This window comes from Otolemur garnettii, unplaced genomic scaffold (genome assembly GCF_000181295.1).
Source record: "Otolemur garnettii isolate 467f Iridium unplaced genomic scaffold, OtoGar3 scaffold00014, whole genome shotgun sequence".
NCBI classification, from domain to species: Eukaryota; Metazoa; Chordata; class Mammalia; order Primates; family Galagidae; genus Otolemur; species Otolemur garnettii.
The window spans coordinates 26535598-26556649 of NW_003852409.1; the positions used below are offsets into that span (position 1 = coordinate 26535598).

The 21052-nt window shown below is 43.2% G+C and overlaps 1 protein-coding gene across 4 annotated transcripts in view; it reads right to left on the reverse strand.

The window, feature by feature from the left end:
- The window catches only part of DENND1A (DENN domain containing 1A), a 528338-nt gene that overhangs the window by 172937 nt on the left and 334349 nt on the right, over positions 1-21052 (reverse strand). For all 4 annotated transcript variants that reach the window (XM_012802455.2, XM_012802453.2, XM_023510504.1 and 1 more), the window contains exon 12: positions 9734-9835. In XM_012802455.2, coding sequence (XP_012657909.1) covers positions 9734-9835 — 102 coding nt within the window. The remainder of the gene's footprint in view (positions 1-9733; positions 9836-21052) is intronic.

The window sequence follows — 21052 nt, forward strand, 5'->3', positions numbered from 1 at the left end:
AAAAAAAAAAAAATCATTCATGTTATTTTGTATACCAAAAGTGTGTTACTATGGAACACTGACTCAAATTAGGGGCCAGGTGCAGTGATATGAGCCCCAGCTAATCCAGAGGCTGAGGCAGGTTTGCTGGAGCCCAGCAGTTCAAGGTTACAGTGAACACAATTGTACCACTGCACGCTAGTCTGGGCAACAGAGCAAGACATTGTCTCTAAAATAATATTATTAATAATAAATATTAACACATCAGTATCCATCTACCACTTGAAAGACATTTGTATTGTTTGCAGTTATTATTTGCTATGAATAAAACTGCTATTAACCTTCATGTACAAGCCTATTTGGATATATTTCTTTGATATATTTTCATTTCTCTTGGATAAATATTTAGGAGTGAAATTGCTGGTTTACATGTCAGGCATATGTTTAACTTCATAGAATATTGCTAGATTGTTTTCCAAAGTGGTTGTGCCACTTAATACTTCCATCAGCAGTGCTAAGAGTTCCTGATAAGTTGTTGAATACCAGGTTTACTGAGGTACGATTTATATACATAAAAATTCATCTCTTTTAGTGAATTGTTCAATGAATTTTAAAAGGTGCTTACAGCTATACATCTATCACCACAATCAAAAGGTACGTGGTCCATCACTCCCCCAATTTCCCTTGGGCCACTTTAATGTCCTGCAACCGCTCAGCTAATTTCCAGTCTATAGTTTTTCCTGTTATATCATACGTAGTGGAAGTGGACTCCTTCACTTATCATAATGCATGTGAGATTCACTCACTTTGTTGGTTAGATCAGTAGTTTCTTTCTATTGCTAAGTGGTATTCCATTTTATGAGAGCACCACTGTTCGTTTATTCATCAGTTGAATGACTTTGGATTATTTCTAGTTGGGGGCTGATAAAAACATACACGCATGTGTTTGCATGCATGTAAGTTTCATTTTCCCACCTACAAGTGGGATTGCTTGGCCATATACTAACATGTTTATGATACACATGTATAAGAAATTCCCAGGCTTTTTCCTTAGTATACAGTGGTACCTCATTGTGATATTAATTTGTACCCTCATGAATAATAATCCTGAGTATCTTTTCAGATGCTTTTTGGATATTTGAATTGGTTTGTGATAATGCATCTCTTCAAATATTTTTGCCTACTTTAACTGAGCTAGCTCATTGAGTTTTAGGAATAGTTTATATATTTTGGAAAAAAAGTCCTTTTTCTTTTTTTTTTTTTGAGACAGAGCCTCAGGCTTTCCCCCTGGGTAGAGTGCTGTGGCATCACAGCTCACAGCAACCTCCAACTCCTGGGCTCAAGCGAGTCTACTGCCTCAGCCTCCCACCACAACGCCTGGCTATTTTTTGGTTGCAGTCATCATTGTTGTTTGGTGGGCCCGGGCTGGATTCGAACCTGCCACCTTGGGTGTACATGGCTGGTGCCTTAGCCACTTGAGCCACAGGCGCCAAGCCAAAAAAGTCCTTTTTCAAATATAAGTATTGAGAATATTTTATCTCAGTCTGATGCTTGCCAGGCTTCTTCATTTTTAAAATGATCTTTTGAAGAGGATAAGTTTTTACCTTTTCTGAGGTCCAATTTATCATTTTTTCTTTTAAGATGAATGCTTCTTATATCCTAAGAAATCTGTTCTACCCCTAGTTGGTGAAGATTCTCTCTTATATTTTCTGCCAGTCATTTGATAGTTTTGCTTCTATATTTGGGTCTATAATCTATTTTGAGCTAATATTTGCATAACGTGAAAGTCAAGGTTTACTTTTCTCCATTTTAATATCCAGTTGTTTTGGCACATTTGTTGGGAGGGGGAATCCCTCTCCTTTCCCTTTTGAATTACTTTGGCATTATTTGTTTAAAAAAAATCAATTAAGCACTTATGTGTAGGTCTAATCATGGATTCTTTATTTTGTTCTATTGATCCTTATGTCTATTTATGCTGTCTTAACTACCATAACGTTATAGTAGCTCTTGAAAATAGGTAATATAAGTCCTACAACTTTGTTCTTCTTTTTCAACATTGTTTTGGCTATTCTAGATCTTTTGCATATTCATATATATTTTAGAATCAGCTTGTCAAGTTTTCAAAAAAAAAAGCCATCTGGAATTTGGGTTGGGATTATATTGAATCTATAGATCAATTTAGGGAAAATCAACATCTTAAAAATATTGAGTCAAAAAAATATTGAGTCTTCCAATCCAAAACATGGGATATCTCTCCATTTATTTAGGTCTTTAAAAATTTTTTCTCTGAAATGTTTTATAGCTTTCAGGATGCAAATCTTAAACATATTTTGTTAAATTTATTCCTAAGTATTTTGCGTTTTGTATGCTATTTTAAATGGTACTTTAAAAAATCTCATTTTTCAATTGCTCATTACTAGTATATAGAAATACATTTGATTCTTGTATACTGACTTTTCCCTGCACCCTTGCTAAAGCATTTATGAGACTCCTTAGGATTTTCCATATACATGATCATGTTGTCTGAATAAAGACAATTTTACTTCTTTTTAATCTTTAGGGTTTACTTCTTCTCCTTGTCTTGGTCAACCAGTTATAACCTCCAGTGGAATGTTGAATAGAAACAGCAAGAAAAGATCCCTTTTTTGTTCTTTTCTGGGGAGCAGGGGAGCAATCAGTCTTTCACTGTTGAGTATGAGGTGAGCTATGGGTGTTTCCTAGATGCTATCAGAATGAGGACATCTCGTTTCCTAAGATCTTTTATCATGGATGGTGTTGTATTTTTCTGAAATATATTTCTTGTATGTCTCATATCATTTTCCTTCTTAACCTCTTGAGAAGCTGATTGATTTTCAAATACTGGCCAATCTATATTCTCACCTTTTAAAAAGGGTGTACGTTTGCCTGGTATATGTTTTCCATCCTTTTACTTTTCATCTACCTGACTCATCAGAGTTCTTATAGTAAGCATACAATTGGGTCTTGCTTTTTTACTGCACATATAATTTGATAAATCTCTTAAAACTATTTAGAACTTCTAAGGCTAATAATCAATATTGTTGAACATATCATCTTGCACATTTTATATTTGCTCCAGTGTGCTTAGTTCCTTTCTTCTTTCCCCTATTAATTTTTGTGAACTTTCAATATCGACTTATCTCTGTCTTATTTTTTTCTCCTTTCGTGGCTCCTCTAAGGTTTACAATACACAGCTTTAATGTAATACAGTCTTCCTTCAAGTAATATTATCCTAGTTTACACATGCAGGTAACTTAAGAACCTTTAGACAGTGCACTTTTATTCTCCACTCCACCCTGGTCTTTGTGGTTACTGCCATACATTTTACTTTTCTATATGCAATAACACATGATACCTTGATTTTTTTTTTTTTGAGACAGAGTCTCACTATGTTATCCTCGGTAGAGTGCCATGATGTCACAGATCACAGCAACCTCAAACTCTTGGGTTTAGGCTCAGTGCCCATAGCACAGTGGTTACGGCGCCAGCCACATACACCAAGGGTGGCAGGTTAGAACCCAGCCCGAAGCTAAACAACAATGACAACTGCAACAACAACAAAAATAGCTGGGTGTTGTGGCGGATGCCTGTAGTCTCAGCTACTCGGAGGCCGAGGCAAAAGAATCACTTAAGCCCAAGAGTTTGAGGTTGCTGTGAGCTGTGATGCCAGGGCACTCTACCAAGGGCAACATAGTGAGACTCTGTCTCAAAACAAAACAAAAACAAAAACAAAAAAACCTCTTCAGCTTAAGTGATTCTCTTGCCTCAGCCTCCCAAGTGGCTGATACCATGATATTTTTATCTTAAATATTCAATTACCTTTTATAAAAATTAAAAAGGAAGAAAAGCTCTTAAATTTACCCTTATATTTACCAATTCCAAGCTTCTCTATGGTATCATTTTTTTCTACCTGAAGAATGTCCTTTATCATTTCCCATAATGTAGGTCTGTTGACAAAGATTTCTCTCATTTTTTTCTTTGTCTCAAAAAGTCTTAATTTTGCCTTCAGTTTTGAAACATGTTTTCACTGGTTAGAAAATTCTAGGTTGACAATTTTCTTTCATTTCTTTACTTGATCTTAGCCCAAAGACTGAGATCTCTTTTATCTCTTAAACAATGTTACTCCGTTATATTTTGGCTTACATAGTTTCTGATAAAAGCCTGTTGTGATCACTTCTTTCTCCTCTATCTTGTCTTTAAACTGCTTCTCTTTACCACTGGTTTTGAATAATTATCATGACGTGCCTTTGTGGGTTTTGTTTGGGTCTATTACTGTTGAGGTTCATTGAGCTTCTTGGAGCTTTATCACTTTCACCACAAATTTTTTTTAAAAAGGCATAATCTCTTAAGTTTTCTTTCCTCTCTCCACACTCCTTGCCTTCTGGGGCTCCACTTATATGTATGTTAGTCCTCCTGATAGTGTGTTATGGAGTCACACTGAGGTCTATTAAAAGCTTTCCTATCTTTTTCTGTTCTCTGGTTCATACTGAATAGTTTTCATTGCTGCGTTTTCAAGTTCATTAATCTTTTATTCTGCAGTGATGCATCACCTCTTAATTCCATTAGTGGTTTTTTTCATTCCAGGTATTATGCTTGTTACTTCTTGATGTTCTGTTTCATTCTTTTGTATCTTCCACTTCTCTCCTTGTTTAGATCAGCAGATCATATCTTCCTTTAAATTCATGGGAGCATATTTCTAATCTTTATAATATCTGCTTCAAGGTCTTTGTCTACTAATTCTATAATATCTGTCATTTCTGAATCTGTTTCCATTGACTAATTTTCAATGGGGTGACATTTTTCTGGTATTCAACATGTCTTATACTTTCAAAATAGAATGTCAAATACTGGGAATGTTATGTTGTTGAAGTGTTAGATTTTGTTGCCTTCTTTTACAGAGAGTTGAAGTTTATTTTTACAGGTGGTTAGATTTCTTACCCATCAGATTGATCTTTTAAAGGCTTTTTTAAAAAACAGGTTTGTTTAAAACTCTTTAAGTTTAACATACACACACAAAAAGGCACACGCTATTGGCAAAGAGCTTGACGACTTCTTCCCTGTGTAATGGGCATTCAGATAAAAACCCGGCATATTACTAACACCCCCAAACCCCTGTCCTATGCTTCTCAATCCAAGTTTTAAGTTCTGCATGGCGGGGATAAAATAACCTTTACTCTAGAGCTAATTGAGACCTACTATCCAGTCATGGCCTCCTCGGGTCACTTGTGATTGTCCTGAGAGCTCAGTATGATCTCTTTACTCTGGCTGGTCAGAACTGGAATAATTCCTAGATCTGTGTGAGCTCTGAGAACTATTTATCTTGTAGCCCCCTGTCAGGAGTTTCACCCTACACATGGGCAGATTAGTTGTTAGCAGGTTAGTCGATTCAGATTTCTGGAACTCTTTTGCTGAATAGCTCCCTCCTGTCTAGTACTTTCATCCATAGACTTAAACCATTTCTCCTTCAAACAGTTCTTTAAACTTTCAACTCAGTAAGACTAGTAGTGTGCTTTGCTGAGGATTCCCCTCCTAGGACCAACCAGTGTCCAGAAAATTCCTCGAGGCAGAAAGCAGTGGGATAGGCCTCCTCTCCCTGACTTCCTTTCTCTCAGGGATCACAGTCCGGAACTGTCTATTGTCCATGATGTGAAAACAGTTCTTTTCATATTTGTCCAGAGTTTTAATTGTTAATGGTGGGAAGATTAATCCCATTCCAATTATTCTGTTGTAGTTAGGAGCAGAACCAAGGCCTCTTTTAATGAAGTTTCCAGCATGGATGCCATGCTTTGCAAGATTTCATCTACCAAAATAACCCAACCCATATGTGCCGTCTACCCTTCTATCTATTCAGTGGCTGTTAGATCCTTGGAAAACAAAGAAAAGTAAAACTTGATTCCTCCCCTCAAAGAACTCACAATTAAAAGGCAAAGGACAGAACTGGGTGATAAATCAGTAGAATTATATGAGCAGCACAAGGGGCTAGGGACATAGAGAAAGAGAAAGAGAAAGCTATCCTTAAATCTATTTGAAGTGATCAGGGAATTTTTGAAAAAAATAGAACAGTATTGGGCGGTGCCTGTGGCTCAAAGGAGTAAGGTATTGGCCCCACATGCCAGAGGTGGCAGGTTCAAACCCAGCTCTGGCCAAAAAATGCCAAAAAAAAAAAAAAAAAAAAGAGAGAATAGTATTTACAATAAGTCTTGAAGAATTAGTAAAAAATTAATAGATGAGGTGGGACACCCTGTTTGCAAAGTACTAAGTTCTGAAGCAACATATAATATACAGTTTGAAGCACGGAGGGGACAGGACCAAAGCTATAGAAATGCTCCCTCTCTCCAAAATGGGAGGATCGCGTCATGAAAGGGGCCTTGAATGCCATGTTAACCATCAGTTACATCCATAATTCATCATCAACTATTGCCCACTGCACTTACAGGATACATGTTTTAAATATATTACACTTAATTTTCACAACAGCCTTAAGAAGAAACTAAGAATCAGAGAGCTTAAGCAATTTCCCCCAAGACCACATGGTCAGGGGTGGCACCTGTGGCTCAGTGAGTAGGGCGCTGTTCCCCTATACCAAGGGTGGCGGGTTCGAACCCACCCCGGCCAAACTGCAACAACAAAAACAAACATAGCTGGGCATTGTGGCAGGCACCTGTAGTCCCAGCTACTCAGGAGACTGAGGCAAGAGAATCACCTAAGCCCAAGAGCTGGAGGTTGCTGTGAGCTGTGATGCCATGGCATTCTACCAAGGGCAATAAAGTGAGACTCTGTCTCTAAAAAAACCCAAAAAACACATGGTCATTAGGAAGCCAGGATTTAAACACTAGTCTGCCTGATTCCAAATCCATCAAAGGGAACGTGCCTTGAATCTACAGGCAATGGACGTTATGGAAAGACATTTTGTCTTTAAAAGATTTAAAAATTATATTCATTGTTCTAATAGGAGGGAAATAAAGTTTAGTTTATATTTTGAGAAAAGTCACTCTGGTGCACAAAGAAGATGTGCCTGATGCAACAATTTTGAGGCTGCTGGTAAAAGGGCAGGCGTAAGATAAAAGCTTGGGTTAGGTGCTGGTTTGGGGGGAATGAAGAAGAGGATGGGGATTTACAAAATGTCTAAGAAGCAGAATTTGGCACGTGTAGTAAATATGCAGCTTTGACAAAAGGGGAGATTATAAGGTCAAGGATGGGCATGTTGATACACCAAAAGTACCAGGTCCTATGCCAAATGCAAGGACATGAAAATAAAAAGGAAATAACTTCTCCTCTTGAGAAATTGAGGGCTTATGTAGCATTATTCACATCTATGAATCCACTGACATACAGTAAGTACTTTATGGAGCCCAGTCAGCCTCCACTACCATCTTCAGAATCCATAATTAATTTAGAGCCCCATGCTGGAAACCACTGCTATAGAACATTCGCAGCCCTGTTACAGACTAGCCGCAGATAGGAGGTCCTGATGCACAGGGTGAGACTGTCAGGACATGGGAGGAATTCATTGCCCCCAAATCTTGCCTGCAATAATCAACAATAATTTTGATTAAAAACGAATACAGGTATCATTTATTGAATGCGGACAACATGCAAGCACTGTGGAGAGCATTTAGTGAACATTCCTCCATTGTTATATGACATAATCAGTCTAAGAGCAGGCCTAGGATTCCTTTTTCAAAGTGGGAAACTGAGGCTCTGAGGGAGAACATAACTTGCCCAAATTACTGTGGTTTCCTAAGGCCACCTCATTTATCTTTAAAAGGCATCCTAGAACCTGCCATCTTTAGGAAGTCTCCATTATACGCCCCCAAATTTTGTTATTCTCTCTCCTGGGCCCTTCTGTGCCTGCTTCCTGTTTCCCTGTGGTTCCCATTACGCTATACTATAATTTATATGTGATTGACACATCTGTGTCCCCTACCGGCATAGACTCTTTGAAGATCGGCTTCCTCTTTTTACTCAGTGACAGCATGGGGCCAGAGCAGTGCAGGTGGGACCTGTCAGTCCACTCCATGCCTTCTGAGCTGCCAGTCACCATCATCTCCTGCTCCCCCACAGCTCTTGGCCATTTCTCGCACCTGACATGCCTCAGGTTCATGCCCCACAGTCAACTGCCTGGTCCACGCCTAAGATACTGTGGCTTAAAGAGGTACTTGTCCTCTGAAAGGAAATAGCAATGGAAGTCTCAGATTCCTTAGACCAAAAGAACTATTAAATTATGGCCACCAGGACCTAGGACACCAACCATGTACCCTGTCCTGACCTGATTACCTGCAATTCTTGCACCTGTACAGCAGTTTCATCTTCCTAAGTTCTGTCACCTCTCGCTGCCTCAGAGGGAGGTGGTGTAGACAGAATGGAGGCAGCACAGGCTTTGGTGTCACCCAGATCAGGTTTCTAATCTCAGCTCTGCTCCTAACCAGCCATAGGATTTGTGGATTTGTGGCAAGTCATGTGCTAAGGTTCTTTTCTCCCTATAAAAAAGAAGAGAACACCCACTCCATGGGGCCAAGATGCTAACTGAATGAGACCTGGAATGCAGAAGGCACCTTGCAGGGCAGTGGGGCCCGGTGAACCCACAGGGCGGGTTCACAGGTTGGTCCCACCTCCCTCTAGCTCTGTGGGTAAAGTGGGAGAAAGGACAATGCCTTCCCTCAGAGAGGGGTGAAGAGGAAGTGAGAGGTCAATGACACAGTGCCCAGCAGAGCAAGTCAATGAACGGTGGCCACTACTTAATTATGTTACAAACAAGGCATCGTTATAGAGACAAATGACTCCCTGAATAATTTCACGGCAAATTAGGAGTAGAGAAGTTTCAAATCCTGTTGTAAGTCATTCATCAACAAACAGCAGTTTCTACAGAACCGCACAGTGTCACTGGGGCTCCTGGCAGTGATTCGGCATCAGTGCCTCCAGATAAAGCACTTTCCCGACCAAGACACAAATCCTAGCCCCATATCAGCACCATAGGGCCAGAAAGATCGACTCCTTTCATTCTGAAAGTCAGAATAACTTTCTAGCTCTTCTAACAGGCAGAGCCATGGAGGTTAAACCAGAAACATGAAAACCACACTTTCCCGTGAAGCCCAATCCTCATTTGTGTAGGCAATGGGGGAGGATGTGTGTAGTTCAGACAGCTGCCCACAAGGCAGCGCAGAGCAGCAACACGAGACAGGGGTGCAGTCAGATTTTAGCGTGGTGCGTGGCAGCCAGCTACTTTCTACTCAGTGGAAATGCCTTCTGTCTAGACCTGAGGTAATGGAGAGTGATGGAGGACACGCAGCCATATTCACAGGTCTGGCATCAGATATTCTGCTGCGTGGGGAAATGGCAGTTTGATGGTGGTCTGGGGGTAAAAAAGGTAAGTTTGAAGTATCCCAAGTCACCCACATGGAAGGCCCTCCCACCTGCGTTTTGTGGTGGCACTCAGAGGATCTGTCTGGTCTCTGGAGATGACCAAGTGCTGGAGAGAGGGGGCAAGACCCCTAGGCTCCCAGACAGAGGTGGTATCTAGACATGGGGACCACGTCACAGTCTTTCAGATCAAAGTCGGAAGAGCAAACCAAGACTCAAATACAAAGCCCCATCTAACTTTCTACATGGAGACAAAGGTTCTGGAGGGAGCCGGGAAACAAACCACAGTTCTTAGGCCACAGGAAGGTAGCGGCTGTCTCTCCTTCCACAACCCCCAAAGTCATGTTCATTTCCGCTGTGGGAGCTCACTACCCACCACATCATTTGGGAGGCTCTGGAGGTCATCAAAGGGGGTTTCCAGCGTGTTGGTGTCCACGTTCAGGATCACGACATCATCCAGGGCCATGTTTCTGACTTTCTGCAAGTAAAAAAATCCGGAAGAGAAAGTCACTGAAGTGCCATCAGGACCCGCATTTCCCAGGCCTTCTCTGGGGAAGGGGCTGAGGGAAGAGAAGTGACAGTGACAAAGGCCCACTCCACAGCAGGCCCAATGTTAGGTGGTTCACATTTGTTAGCTCATGCAGCTCTCACAAAACCTCTGTAACCCTGCGTGATCTTACGTCCCAGGGTGAAAAGCATGTTGCAGAGGCTCAGTAACATGCCCTAGGTCACAGGGCTAGAAAGTAAGAGAGATCTTTACACCTCATCATCACTTTCTTCCTGCTTATTTTTTAAGGAAGCTGAAGTCTAAAATTCTGTCTCCAGGAACTCTGACACACAACCAGGCTCTCGGGACACCCACACTCAACCTCTCTCTCATTCACCAAAGCCTGCTTGCCCCTCTCCCTTTTGGACTTGTCATTCTTGAGCGTGGAATGTGGTATATGGTCTACCGTTCATGCTTTCCTTAAATGCTGAGTAGGAAGCTCCCACTTTTAGTTTGGTCCAATTTTCCACAGAAATCCAGCTAGTAATGTCTCCAAGGCTCTGGCCATTATCTATTAGGACAGTGAAAAAGGTGTGGGAGACTCACGGCCACGAGGTACTCAAGTCTGCTGATGGGAGAAGGGTGAAGAGAAGATAGACAGAATAAAAGTGCTTCCTTCTCTAAATCGGTAGCAACTCTCCCCAGTCTGTGTTGGTACAAGACAGTGTGTAGCCTGAGTTTTAAATTTAATCACATTATTTATCTGTTGCTAGAGTCCATCTTCATCCTTCTCCTGCCTATTCGCCACTCCCAGTCTCATTCAATACTGCTACCCCATCAAAATCAAGCTCATTCCTTTTTGAGTGTTAAACTTTAGAACTGTGTCTTTATTTATTTTGCCCTCTTTAAGTAGAAAAATCCTATAATTTGTTGTCCATACTGGGAGGGACACTTGTGGATGTGAAAGGAGGCATTTTACACCAGCGCAAAGGGCAGACAATGGGACACATGGTCAGACCTACATGAGGGATGGATTTCAGTGTGAATCACTCTCTGAACTCCCTGTATGTGACGGTGCAGGTTTGCATCCCCCACGGCTGCTCGAACAGCCAAGCTGGGCCTAAAATCTGGCAACCTGTGTGCCTGCTGTGTGACTTCAGTGTGTGAAGGGGGGCAGATGCCTTTTCCTAATTCGCCACAGGGCACTGTGTAGGCTTAGCAACAGAGCTAGACATCCAATGCCTTGGAAATGGACAATTAAAATTACAATGTACTAGGAGCCTACTAGTTCTTGTTCTGCGCTTACTTTACCTCATTCGGTTTTTCTAAAGCCCTGCAGAGTGGACATTATTGCCCTCCTGGTACATAAGGTGAGGAAAATGAGGCTCAGAGGTGAGGAAGAGCTAGAGGTAACAGAGGACCGGCCGCCTCCGCAGGCCATGCTCAGCATGGCACCACCTCCCTCCTTGCCATCAGATATGCTCAGTGAGACTGACCTCCACACAGCCCTTGCCACTCTGAACCCCAGCCCCCCTTTGCTTGCTTGCCCTTCCTGGGGTATAAGGGCCTCACCACTGCAAAATAACCAGCACTTCACAGAATGGCACATGGTAAGTGATCACTAACACCGGTTGACATTCACCCTCTCAAACCCCAGGCCCTAGGACAGAACTTGGTACCTGAGTGAACATTCCAAGATTCTTCCGCGGGGAGTGGAGCTATGCTGATCAGGGGCCTCCTAGGGTTGAAAAGACACTCCCAGGAAGCAGAATCCTAGAATTCACCCACTTAACACAACCAGAGTCTCAAACCCCTGCTGGCCATTGGGGGCTAGATCACAAACCTATCCATCAATTCTTAAACATTTCCTAAGTTCTTAACTATGGGCTGAGAGTCACAAAGGAGGACAAGATTGCCAGCTTATAAGTTGATTCTCCCTTCATACTAACTGCTGTCTTATTTATGGGTTAAAAAGATATCAGCAGGCTCGGCGTTTGTAGCTCAATGGCTAGGGTGCCAGCCACATACACCGGAGCTGGTGGGTTTGAACCCAGCCCAAGCCTGCCAAACAACAATGACAGCTACAACAAAAAAATAACCCAGTGTTGTGGTGGGCACCTATAGTCCCAGCTACTTGGGAGGCTGAGGCAAGAGAATCACTTAAGCCCAAGAGTTTGAGGCTGCTGTGAACTGTGATACCACAGTACTCTATTGAGGGCAACACAGTGAGACTCTATCTCAAAGAAAAGATATCAGCCAATGGTGAAGTCTGATATTATAATACCAATGAGTGTTTTACAGCATTTTTGCTTTGCAAAGAACAAATACTCTTTTTATAGAGGAGAACATTAAGACTCACAGAGAATTGTCTAGGGCTCCTTACCCGCCTCACTCTGCAACCCCACAGGTTAAATGCCTAGCTGTTTGCTGGTAGGAAGTTACAAAAGTAGCACCAACAACCACCTTTTTCACAGATGTCACACTTCAGGATTCCCAAAACACTGCCACACGGAGTCTTCCATTTCCTTTAGTGCAGCTAGAGGTGTCACTATTCCCGTTTCAGAGATGAGAAACTGAGGCTCTGAGAAGTGCAGTAGCTTGCCCACGGTCTACTCACTAGCTTCTTCCTCTATAAAACTGCAGTGCTAACTGTGACCACCCCCTGACCCCACAACCCCCGGGCTGCTGGAGGAATACAGGTAACATATGCACAGTGCCAGGCACAGAGGAGGTTTTAGTCGTGACTATTATTATACAGAGCAGCCACAGTCTAGTCTGTAAAGCTCTGGCCTCGGGGCAAAAATCCTTCTGGCTCCTTCCTGGTAACTGCTTGAGTTCTCCCTTGGGAGGCTGAGGCACAGTCACAAGCAACAGAATCGGTCAAGGGCAAGTGGGGGCTCCCAACTCAGCCGAGGACTCCAGGATCTGAGGACTGAGCTGAAGGCTGCTGCCCCCAGAACCACCTATTTCTCCTCATCTGACCTTCCAAATAGGCCCAAACAGAAGGGGGCACGAGGCAATGGCCATTGGAGAGAGGCCTCAGAGGCTGAAAGGCCTAGTGAGTAGGATGTTGGTTCTGGCCCAGAATCGGGCCTTGTTTCTGTTCCCGTGGGCCCCGGCAGCACAGACTGGCCCTTGTCGGCTCTCCACCACTGAGCTGCAATAGGCTTTTGATTTCTTCCCACTCCTGGCTGGAGGACTTGCCGGTTAAGCTGTGTGGAGTGTTTACTTTTTCAACAATGGCAGCAGGCTGAAGAATAGGAAAAAACCTGGCCCTTTTTTCTGACTTAGCAGGCCAGGGTCCCCTTAGTAACCAAAATGCCCCAAGCACCGGGCTCCAGGCAGGAGCTGGGTCGGCACAGTTTCCTCTTAAAAGACAATGCTGCCCTCCTGGTGGCAAGGCCTCTTCCAAAGGGGCTGGCATGGACTCAAGGGCCTTCCTGAAGCTCAGTGTTCCCAAGGAAAGAATCAGAGGCCAGCTCAGCCGGATGGTGCCCTATCCCTCAAAGGATCAAGGAAACAAAAGGACCGAAGAACAGCAAGAAAAACTCAAACTGGGGTGGGGGATGGGAAATGCTGACGGAGAAGAAAGCTGGACTATTGCTGGTGCCAGCTCATTTAATCTTACCCATGCTGCAGGGGAGACACCAGCGTCTCCATGCAAGACTGAGTAGGTGGAGGCTCAGAGAGGTCAAACAAACTGCCCAAAGTCACAGAGCCAGCGAGTGGCCAGGCCGACTTCTGAACACAGTCTGACTCTAAAGCTTACCTTTTTCTGAAGATAACCCAAATTCAGCTGCTCAGACTTGAGAACCAATGTCTGTCCGGGGAAAGCACTTATACTAAAACACTCTCAGGGCCTGCTTTCTCTTACACACAAAATAATACTTTCCTTTTGTGTCATAAAAATTCTACACGCCTACTATAAAAAATGGGAAAGATAGAAAAGTTCAAAGAAGAAAATTATAGTTGCCCTAATCCCTTTGTTTGGAGGCAACAGTTTCGTATATTTTCTTCCATATTCTTCCCTCTCTACTTGTTAAAAGATAGTTGAAATAACTGTAAATGATTCGTACCGATTTTCTCACCGATTACAATGTAAGCAATGTCCCATTTCATTAAAAGCTCAGTCGGTAAAGATCATTACTAATTACTACAGAGTGTTTAGCTACACAGAAACGAACTCAATCAAGCCCTTTTCTGTTGGATGTTATTTCTAGTTTTAAGGAAATTATTATAGATAATATTGTCATGAAATCTACAGGCATAAAGCTTTGTGCTTGAGGATGGATTCCTAGAAGTGGGATTTAGTTTCCACTTCTTAAAAAGTATCCCTCTCAGATTCGACTTTGAGATAGATATCTTTACTTCCAATTATTTTAAAGTCATTTCATCCACAGCTTGTGTTTCCTACTCTAAGTGAAGAAAAATCAGCAAAGACACGAGCAGATGTCAAAATAGTCCTCCAAAAACCCTACCCAATTAAAACACTTACTAGTACCGCAGCACACCGAGACAGCTCTCCGGTAGCTTGTCCCACCAACACATTCCCTCTCTTTTTAGTTACAACATATGCCAAAGCTCCTGCCAGCTGCAAACCCTTCCCCCACCAGACTCTATAGGCTTTTTCTCAGAATGAAAAAAAAAAAAAAAAAAAAACAACACTGACATGCACACTGGCTTTCCAAACGGCATTTCTTACATAGAAAAACACACACACAAAAATGGCACCTTCCCATATATATTAATATAAAAATGTTTTTCCCTTTATGCTTTGTCACAGATAGCCTTAGCTGGACCGTTGCTGTTCAGGCCAGAAAGGGAACACTCATATCACGGGAGGTGGCTGGGGCAGCTGTGAGCAGGTAGACGCTCATGATAACCTCCTACACGGTTCCTCACCAGGTGGGGCTGCCCCTGGCAATTCACTTGACCTCTTAAGACCTCTAGGTTTTCATCTGTACAATGGGGATCATGCTAGTAGAACTCTTGTGAGGCGTAGGTGAGCTAATGTATGTAGAAGACTCAGCAAGATTCTCAGAATATCCCTAATAAGCCCTCAGCGAAGGGTGGCTCTCTTGCCTGTCTGTCCCCTCTTCTCTGGCTTCTAGAAGTCAGCCTGACCTTACTCCTCAGAGTCTGACCTGGGCTTCCTTCTGCTTTATTCACACAATTAGAATAGCATGCCGATCAGGAGTTACTTATGAAAGTATCCAATTCATGCCTTAGTCTGGGGGCTCTTTGGAATTGGGAGCCAGACCTTTGTATTCTCAGTGCCTACTCTAATATTTGGCTTGGAGCAGGCAGTTCAAACATGGATGAATGGATGAGGAGAGGCAGCAGAGTCCGGAGATGAGGAGCACAGATCCAAGCCAGGCTGCCTGAGTTCTAATCAATCTCCACCACTTACTGTGCTAACTTGAGCAAGTGGCTTCATCTTCCCATGCCTCAGTTTCCTCCTCCATAAATTGGGGACGATGATGGTGTCCACCTCATAGGCTTGTTAGGAGGATTAATATTTTAAAGTACTTAGAGTAGTGCCTGCCACACAGGAAGTGTAAGATAAGTGTTTGTTAAATAAAAACAAATGATCTTTTGAGGGTGATGAAAATATTCTATATCTTTATTATGGTGGTGGTTTCATGAGTGCATAAAACTGTCAAAATTCATTAAACCATATACTTTAAATGGATGGTTTATGGTACATAAATTACAACTCAATGAAATTGATAATCACATGAGTACTATGTCCAGAGCACAGAATAAAATCACAATAGACTATAAAAGATAACAAGCATGAGTGATGGGGCCCAACAGGTAGTTCTTCCCAGGGCGGTCCCCCCTGGGGGCTTGGCTTTCTGAGCCCTTTATTGTTTAGCCCAGGATTTGCTTTTGTAACTGTTTTTTGTTCATGCTCTCTTAGAATAGATATAAAACCGAACGTCCCTAGAGATGCTAATATACTTCTCTACCCAAAAGTGGGGTCTGCTTGAGAATCACTCCCCCTTTGGTGACTCCAGGTAGCCGAGACTTCACTGTACCTCACTTTCTGTAGTTGTTTATATGAAAACCAGTGAGTCCCCTCCTGAAATAAATATTATCAGCTACATTCATTAAAACCACATCAGCCCTCCTCACAGAAGATAATTGATCTTGCCTATCCAGGAAGGTGTTAGGCAGCTTGTGACAAGAGGTAGCCCCCAGAACCAGGCCATAACACGAAGAGCAAAGGTTCGCACTGGCTTGCGATCCAGCAGACCCAAAAAGTGGTCAGGAGCCTACAGTGCCCACCTGGCCCGACCCAGTTCCCCTCTGCCTCCTCTGACAGACTGCAGCTGAGGGAAGGGCTCCCAGTCTAGGATGGAGGTTGTGGGTCTTGGTGAGGTGACATGCATGGAGCAAGTGAGCCGGCACTCAGTGAATCTCCTCAGTTGTTCTTACACCAGGACTCTCTCTAGGGCAGAGCCATGTCCTGTTTGTCTCCAATGCCCAGCACAGTGCCTGACACAAGGCAAATGCTCATTAACTGGAGAAGGAGTGAGCCGACTGTGGCTGGATCCACCCTGCTGGGAGGCAGGCCTCGCAGCAGATGTCAACATAAGCCCACGTGGACAATGTAAGCCCACCGTAAGCAAATTGGAGTCTGCTTAAGGAAGTGCAATGGGAATAACAATAATGATGGCAATGATAACAATTGTGTAAAATTATCATGATTAATTAGTGTAGAATTAATTCACAGTGGACACGGAGATAGAAGTTAGCATGGTGATTCTGGAATAGGACAGCCAGATTCAAGACTTTCCTCTATACTGAGTAACCTCACCATGTTCTTTACTTCTGAGCCTCAGTTTTCTTATCTATAAGGTGGGGATAATATTGCACAGCTGTTTTGTGAGCACTTAGTAAGATAATGTATAAAGAATTTAATATAATACCTGATTGCAATAAGTGATAAATAAATGTAGGGCTATTAAAAGTAAGTTTCTATCCTTGAATGCAGAAAGTTATGCCAATAAAATGAGTAGAGTTCTAATACTAAGAATTTAAATAGGTGATTTTAAGAGCAAAGTTACAGGCCAGGCATAGTGGCTCATACCTATAATCCTAGCACCTTGGGAGGCTGAGGGGAGGACTGCTTGAACTCAAGAGTTCAAGAACAGCCTGAGCAAGAACAAGAGCTCCATCTCTTTAAAAAAAAAAAAAGAAAAAAAAGAGCTGTGGTGGGTGCCTGCGGTCCCAGCTACTCAGGAGGCTGAGGCAAAAGAATCACTGGAGCCCAAGAGTTTAAGGTTGCTGGGAGCTGTGATGCCACAGCACTCTACCGAGGGCAACAAAGACTCTGTCTCAAGAGAAAAAAAAAGAGCAAAGATAAAAGCTAATAGACTCTACTACTATTTTATTTTTGTGCTATTAAAATTTAAATGATTACTAATCTTTTTATTTTCTGAGACACTGTCTCACGCTGTCGCCTAGGCTATAGTACACCAGCATTATCATCCTCCAACTCTGAGGCTCAAGCAATCCTCCTGCCTCAGCCTCCCAAGTAACTAGGACTACAGGTGCATATTACCAAGCCTCATTTTTTTTTTTAAAGATGGGGTCTTTTTAATTCTTTTATTTTTAAAGATGGGGTCTTGCTATATTGCTCAGGCTTGTCTTAAATTCTTGGTCTCAAGCAATCCTCTCACTTCCACCTCCCAGAGTGCTGGGATTACATGCCTGAGCCACTATGCCCAGCCCTACTGCTCTCTTCCTGGCTATGTCTCCTATAAGCATGTGCTCTACAGCTGACTGCCTGAGTCTAAATCCTGACTCTTCGGTTCAAACTGTGCTACAACCCATTTAGCCTCTTGGTGAGCCTCAGTTTCTTTATCTGTATAATGAGATAAAAATAGCACTGATAGCCAGGACAGTGGTTATCCTTGGGTTGGAGGGGGACTGACAAGAATAGGGCAGAAGAGAGGTTTTGGCTCAGGGCAGGGTAGGGGAGGCTGGTAATATTTTCTTTCTTTCTTTCTTTTTTTTTTTTTTTGCAATTTTTAGCCAGGGCTGGGTTTGAACCCGCCACCTCCGGCATATGGGCCCAGTGCCTTATTCCTCTGAGCCACAGGCACTGCCCAAATATTTTATTTCCTGATCTGGCTGATCTGGTTACAGGGATATGTCTACCTAGGAAAAACTCAACTAGCCGTACATTTATTATTTTTTAGAGACAGGGTCTCACTAAGTTGTCCAGGCTGGACTCCTGGGCTCAAGTGTTCTCCCACCTAGGTCTTTGGAATAGCTGGGACTACGCACAGGTGCAGCTATACCCAGCTGCGGCTATGCGTTTAGGATTGGGATCCCTATAAATCTCATACTTCCATAAAATGATTACAAAAAGCAAATAACACAGACTTCATTGGATTGTTTTGGCAAATAAACAAATTAATAGATACCTCCAGGACACATGTTGCTTCTTCCAATCTGTCCTGCCTCTGCCAGTAAAGAGCAAAGTAGCAACATTACCGGGGACCTCCTGAGACCTTTGCAGTCCTGAGTCGGCTTGGTTTGGAAGAGCAGGACCAGGGAGCATGAGTCAGACAGACTAGGTTTGGGATTTCATCATCTTCAATTCCCAGTTACGGAATCCCAGGCAAGTTATTTAAACCCAGTTAAACCTTCCTCTACAAAATGCATCTGCACTGACTTGCTACATAGAGTTGTATGAGGATTAAGTAAAAAACCAAAACAAATGAAAAGAAATATTTATTTTGTGCCTATGTGGTCACCTTCCCATCTGCCCAGATGCTGGTGTGGACCACCGGTGGGTCTTCTCCCTATAAGGGTGATACTCTGGAACTGGTGATCATGAGCGAATCTCTCATGGCCAAGACAGCCCTGGAGGCAGCACATGAGGCCAGTGACTGGACCTCCAAGCAAAGGGGACCAGGTCTAAGCCGATTTCCTGCAAACTTCCTTGGCTTTGAGAAGATTCAGCCTCCTTGTGAATCAGAGCATTATCATGCCCATGAAGCGCTTTGCCTTTGTTCAAACAAAGTAAAGCACAAGTTGACCCTCTGTGATAGAGGCACCACTGATGTGGCTCCTGACATGTGACTATAGGAATATGACTTCCTGGCAGCTTTCTTTTTTTATTTTGAAAGATAGACAATTTGACTAAAATTAAACCAAAAATTGTATCTTAATAGTTTTTAATCAAAATGTTATTCCAAAGGAATATTTGTTTCTTGTCCACTCCCCCAGCCATGTGACGGTGTGAGCCACAACTAGCATGACAGGGGCCGGCATGTGCCAGGGCTGCGTTCCATGCTCTGTACACATCATCTCACTGATGCTTACAACAGCAAGACTATCGCCACTAATGATTCTGCTCATAAATTGTTGTGTTCCTCCCATGGCCCACACATATTGGGTATCATTTAATCCCTATGACATTCCTGTGGAGGGAGAAGGATACTGAGGGCTGGAGAGGTAGAAGAACTTGTCCAAAGTCATGTGGCTGAGAAATAGTGGTACTGGGCATTGAATCCAGCTCAACAGCAGTACCTTAGTATTTCCTAATGCATGGCATTATTTGCTCTGACACATTGTTTCAACCAATGGGAATATGCCAAGCAACTGTACTGTAACAGTTAGTGCATTAGGCGCCGCTAGTAGATGCATAACAGGTGAATTAAGCCCTGAATTAGTTTGGTACCTGGCCCAGACTCCATTAGAATTCTTAAGGAGAGAGAGGTTCCTACACAATCATACCCATTTGACGGATGAGGAAACTGAGGATAAAGAGATTAAATAATGTGCCCATGTTCATACAACTGATATGTATCAGAAAAAGGATCTGAATCTGGGTTCCACGAGCCAGTGTTCTCTCTGCACAGCACATATAGCATGTGCTCAAATGCATGCGCATATATATGAGCATGTAACAAAGAACAGCATGGGGAGCTGGTGGCCTCCTAGGAGGAAAGGAGAGAGAAATGAGAGCGAAAGTGGAAAGGACAGGAAAGGAAAAGCAAACACTGAGGTATTCTGAACTCTTTATTCCCTCCTGAAATCTCAGATACACACAGAGGAAAGAGTGACATTTTCCTTCCCTTCCTCAGACCCCAAAGGTCACCGAGCTGCCAAGCAGTTGATAAACGTAGTGGCTTTTCTTTGGAGCCAGGAGTCACTGATTTGCTCCTTCCTGCTCCACAAAATTAAAAATCTAAGCCTGACAGTTCAGAGGAGCCCTGAAAACACCGCTGGAATTTCCCAGCGTGCTTTAAACAGAAACAGAAGCTTGGCAGGGGAGGGAAGTGGTGTGAGCACCTCCCAGGTCAGGCCAAATCCACCCCTTGCGAGGTAATAAGCACTGACTCTCATTAACAAGCCCAGGGATTCTCAAGCCAGGTCAGAAAGGGGCTTTTTCTCCAGTGGCTCCTTTCCTGACCACCCGTCCCTCGGATATTCGTTCACTCACTCACTCGGCCAGTCATTCACATCAACGTTGTGCTGGGTCTTAAGAAACAGAGACCATTAAACCAGAAGCTCTGAACTTGAGGGGCTCCAGCCCCTTTTAGCATCAGTTTCCCTCTCTGTGAGCTGGGAGTCACAATCTTTACCTTCAGGACTGTTAAGAAGATCGCAGGAGACACCGCAGACTAGAGCACATGCTTCATACAGAGTCTGCTTCATAAAGTCGGGCAGAAGCTCAGTTAGTGCCGAGCTTTGGCTCTCCTGAGCTGGGTTCTGCCGGAGTTCCTATAGGCCCACCCAACATGGTGCCTCCATCCAGCCAGGCCTCCTCCCTGCCCTTCAGGACAAAGAGGTGAGCCCATTCATGCTGCCGATTCTGCTACTGTTTTGCCTCAAACTGAAGCAGCTTCACCATGGCCGGAAACTCACTTTCCTCATGTGTAAAAACAGAATAAAGAAGGTGCTAATACCCCAATGTTGCAAAGCACAAAAACGAGATAAGATGGCAGAGTGACTCATGAGACAGGGAGCATGGCCCAGATACAACTCAACATGTTACCTCTATCCTGCCAGATGCCAGATCTTGCTCTTCTTTTTTTTTTGGAAACAGAATTTCACTCTGGTGCCCTGGGTAGAGTGCTGTGGCATGAGAGTTCATAGCAACCTCAAACTCTGGGGCTCAAGAGATCCTCTTGCCTCAGCCTCCCGAGTAGCGGGGACTACAGGCACTTGCCACAATGCCTGGCT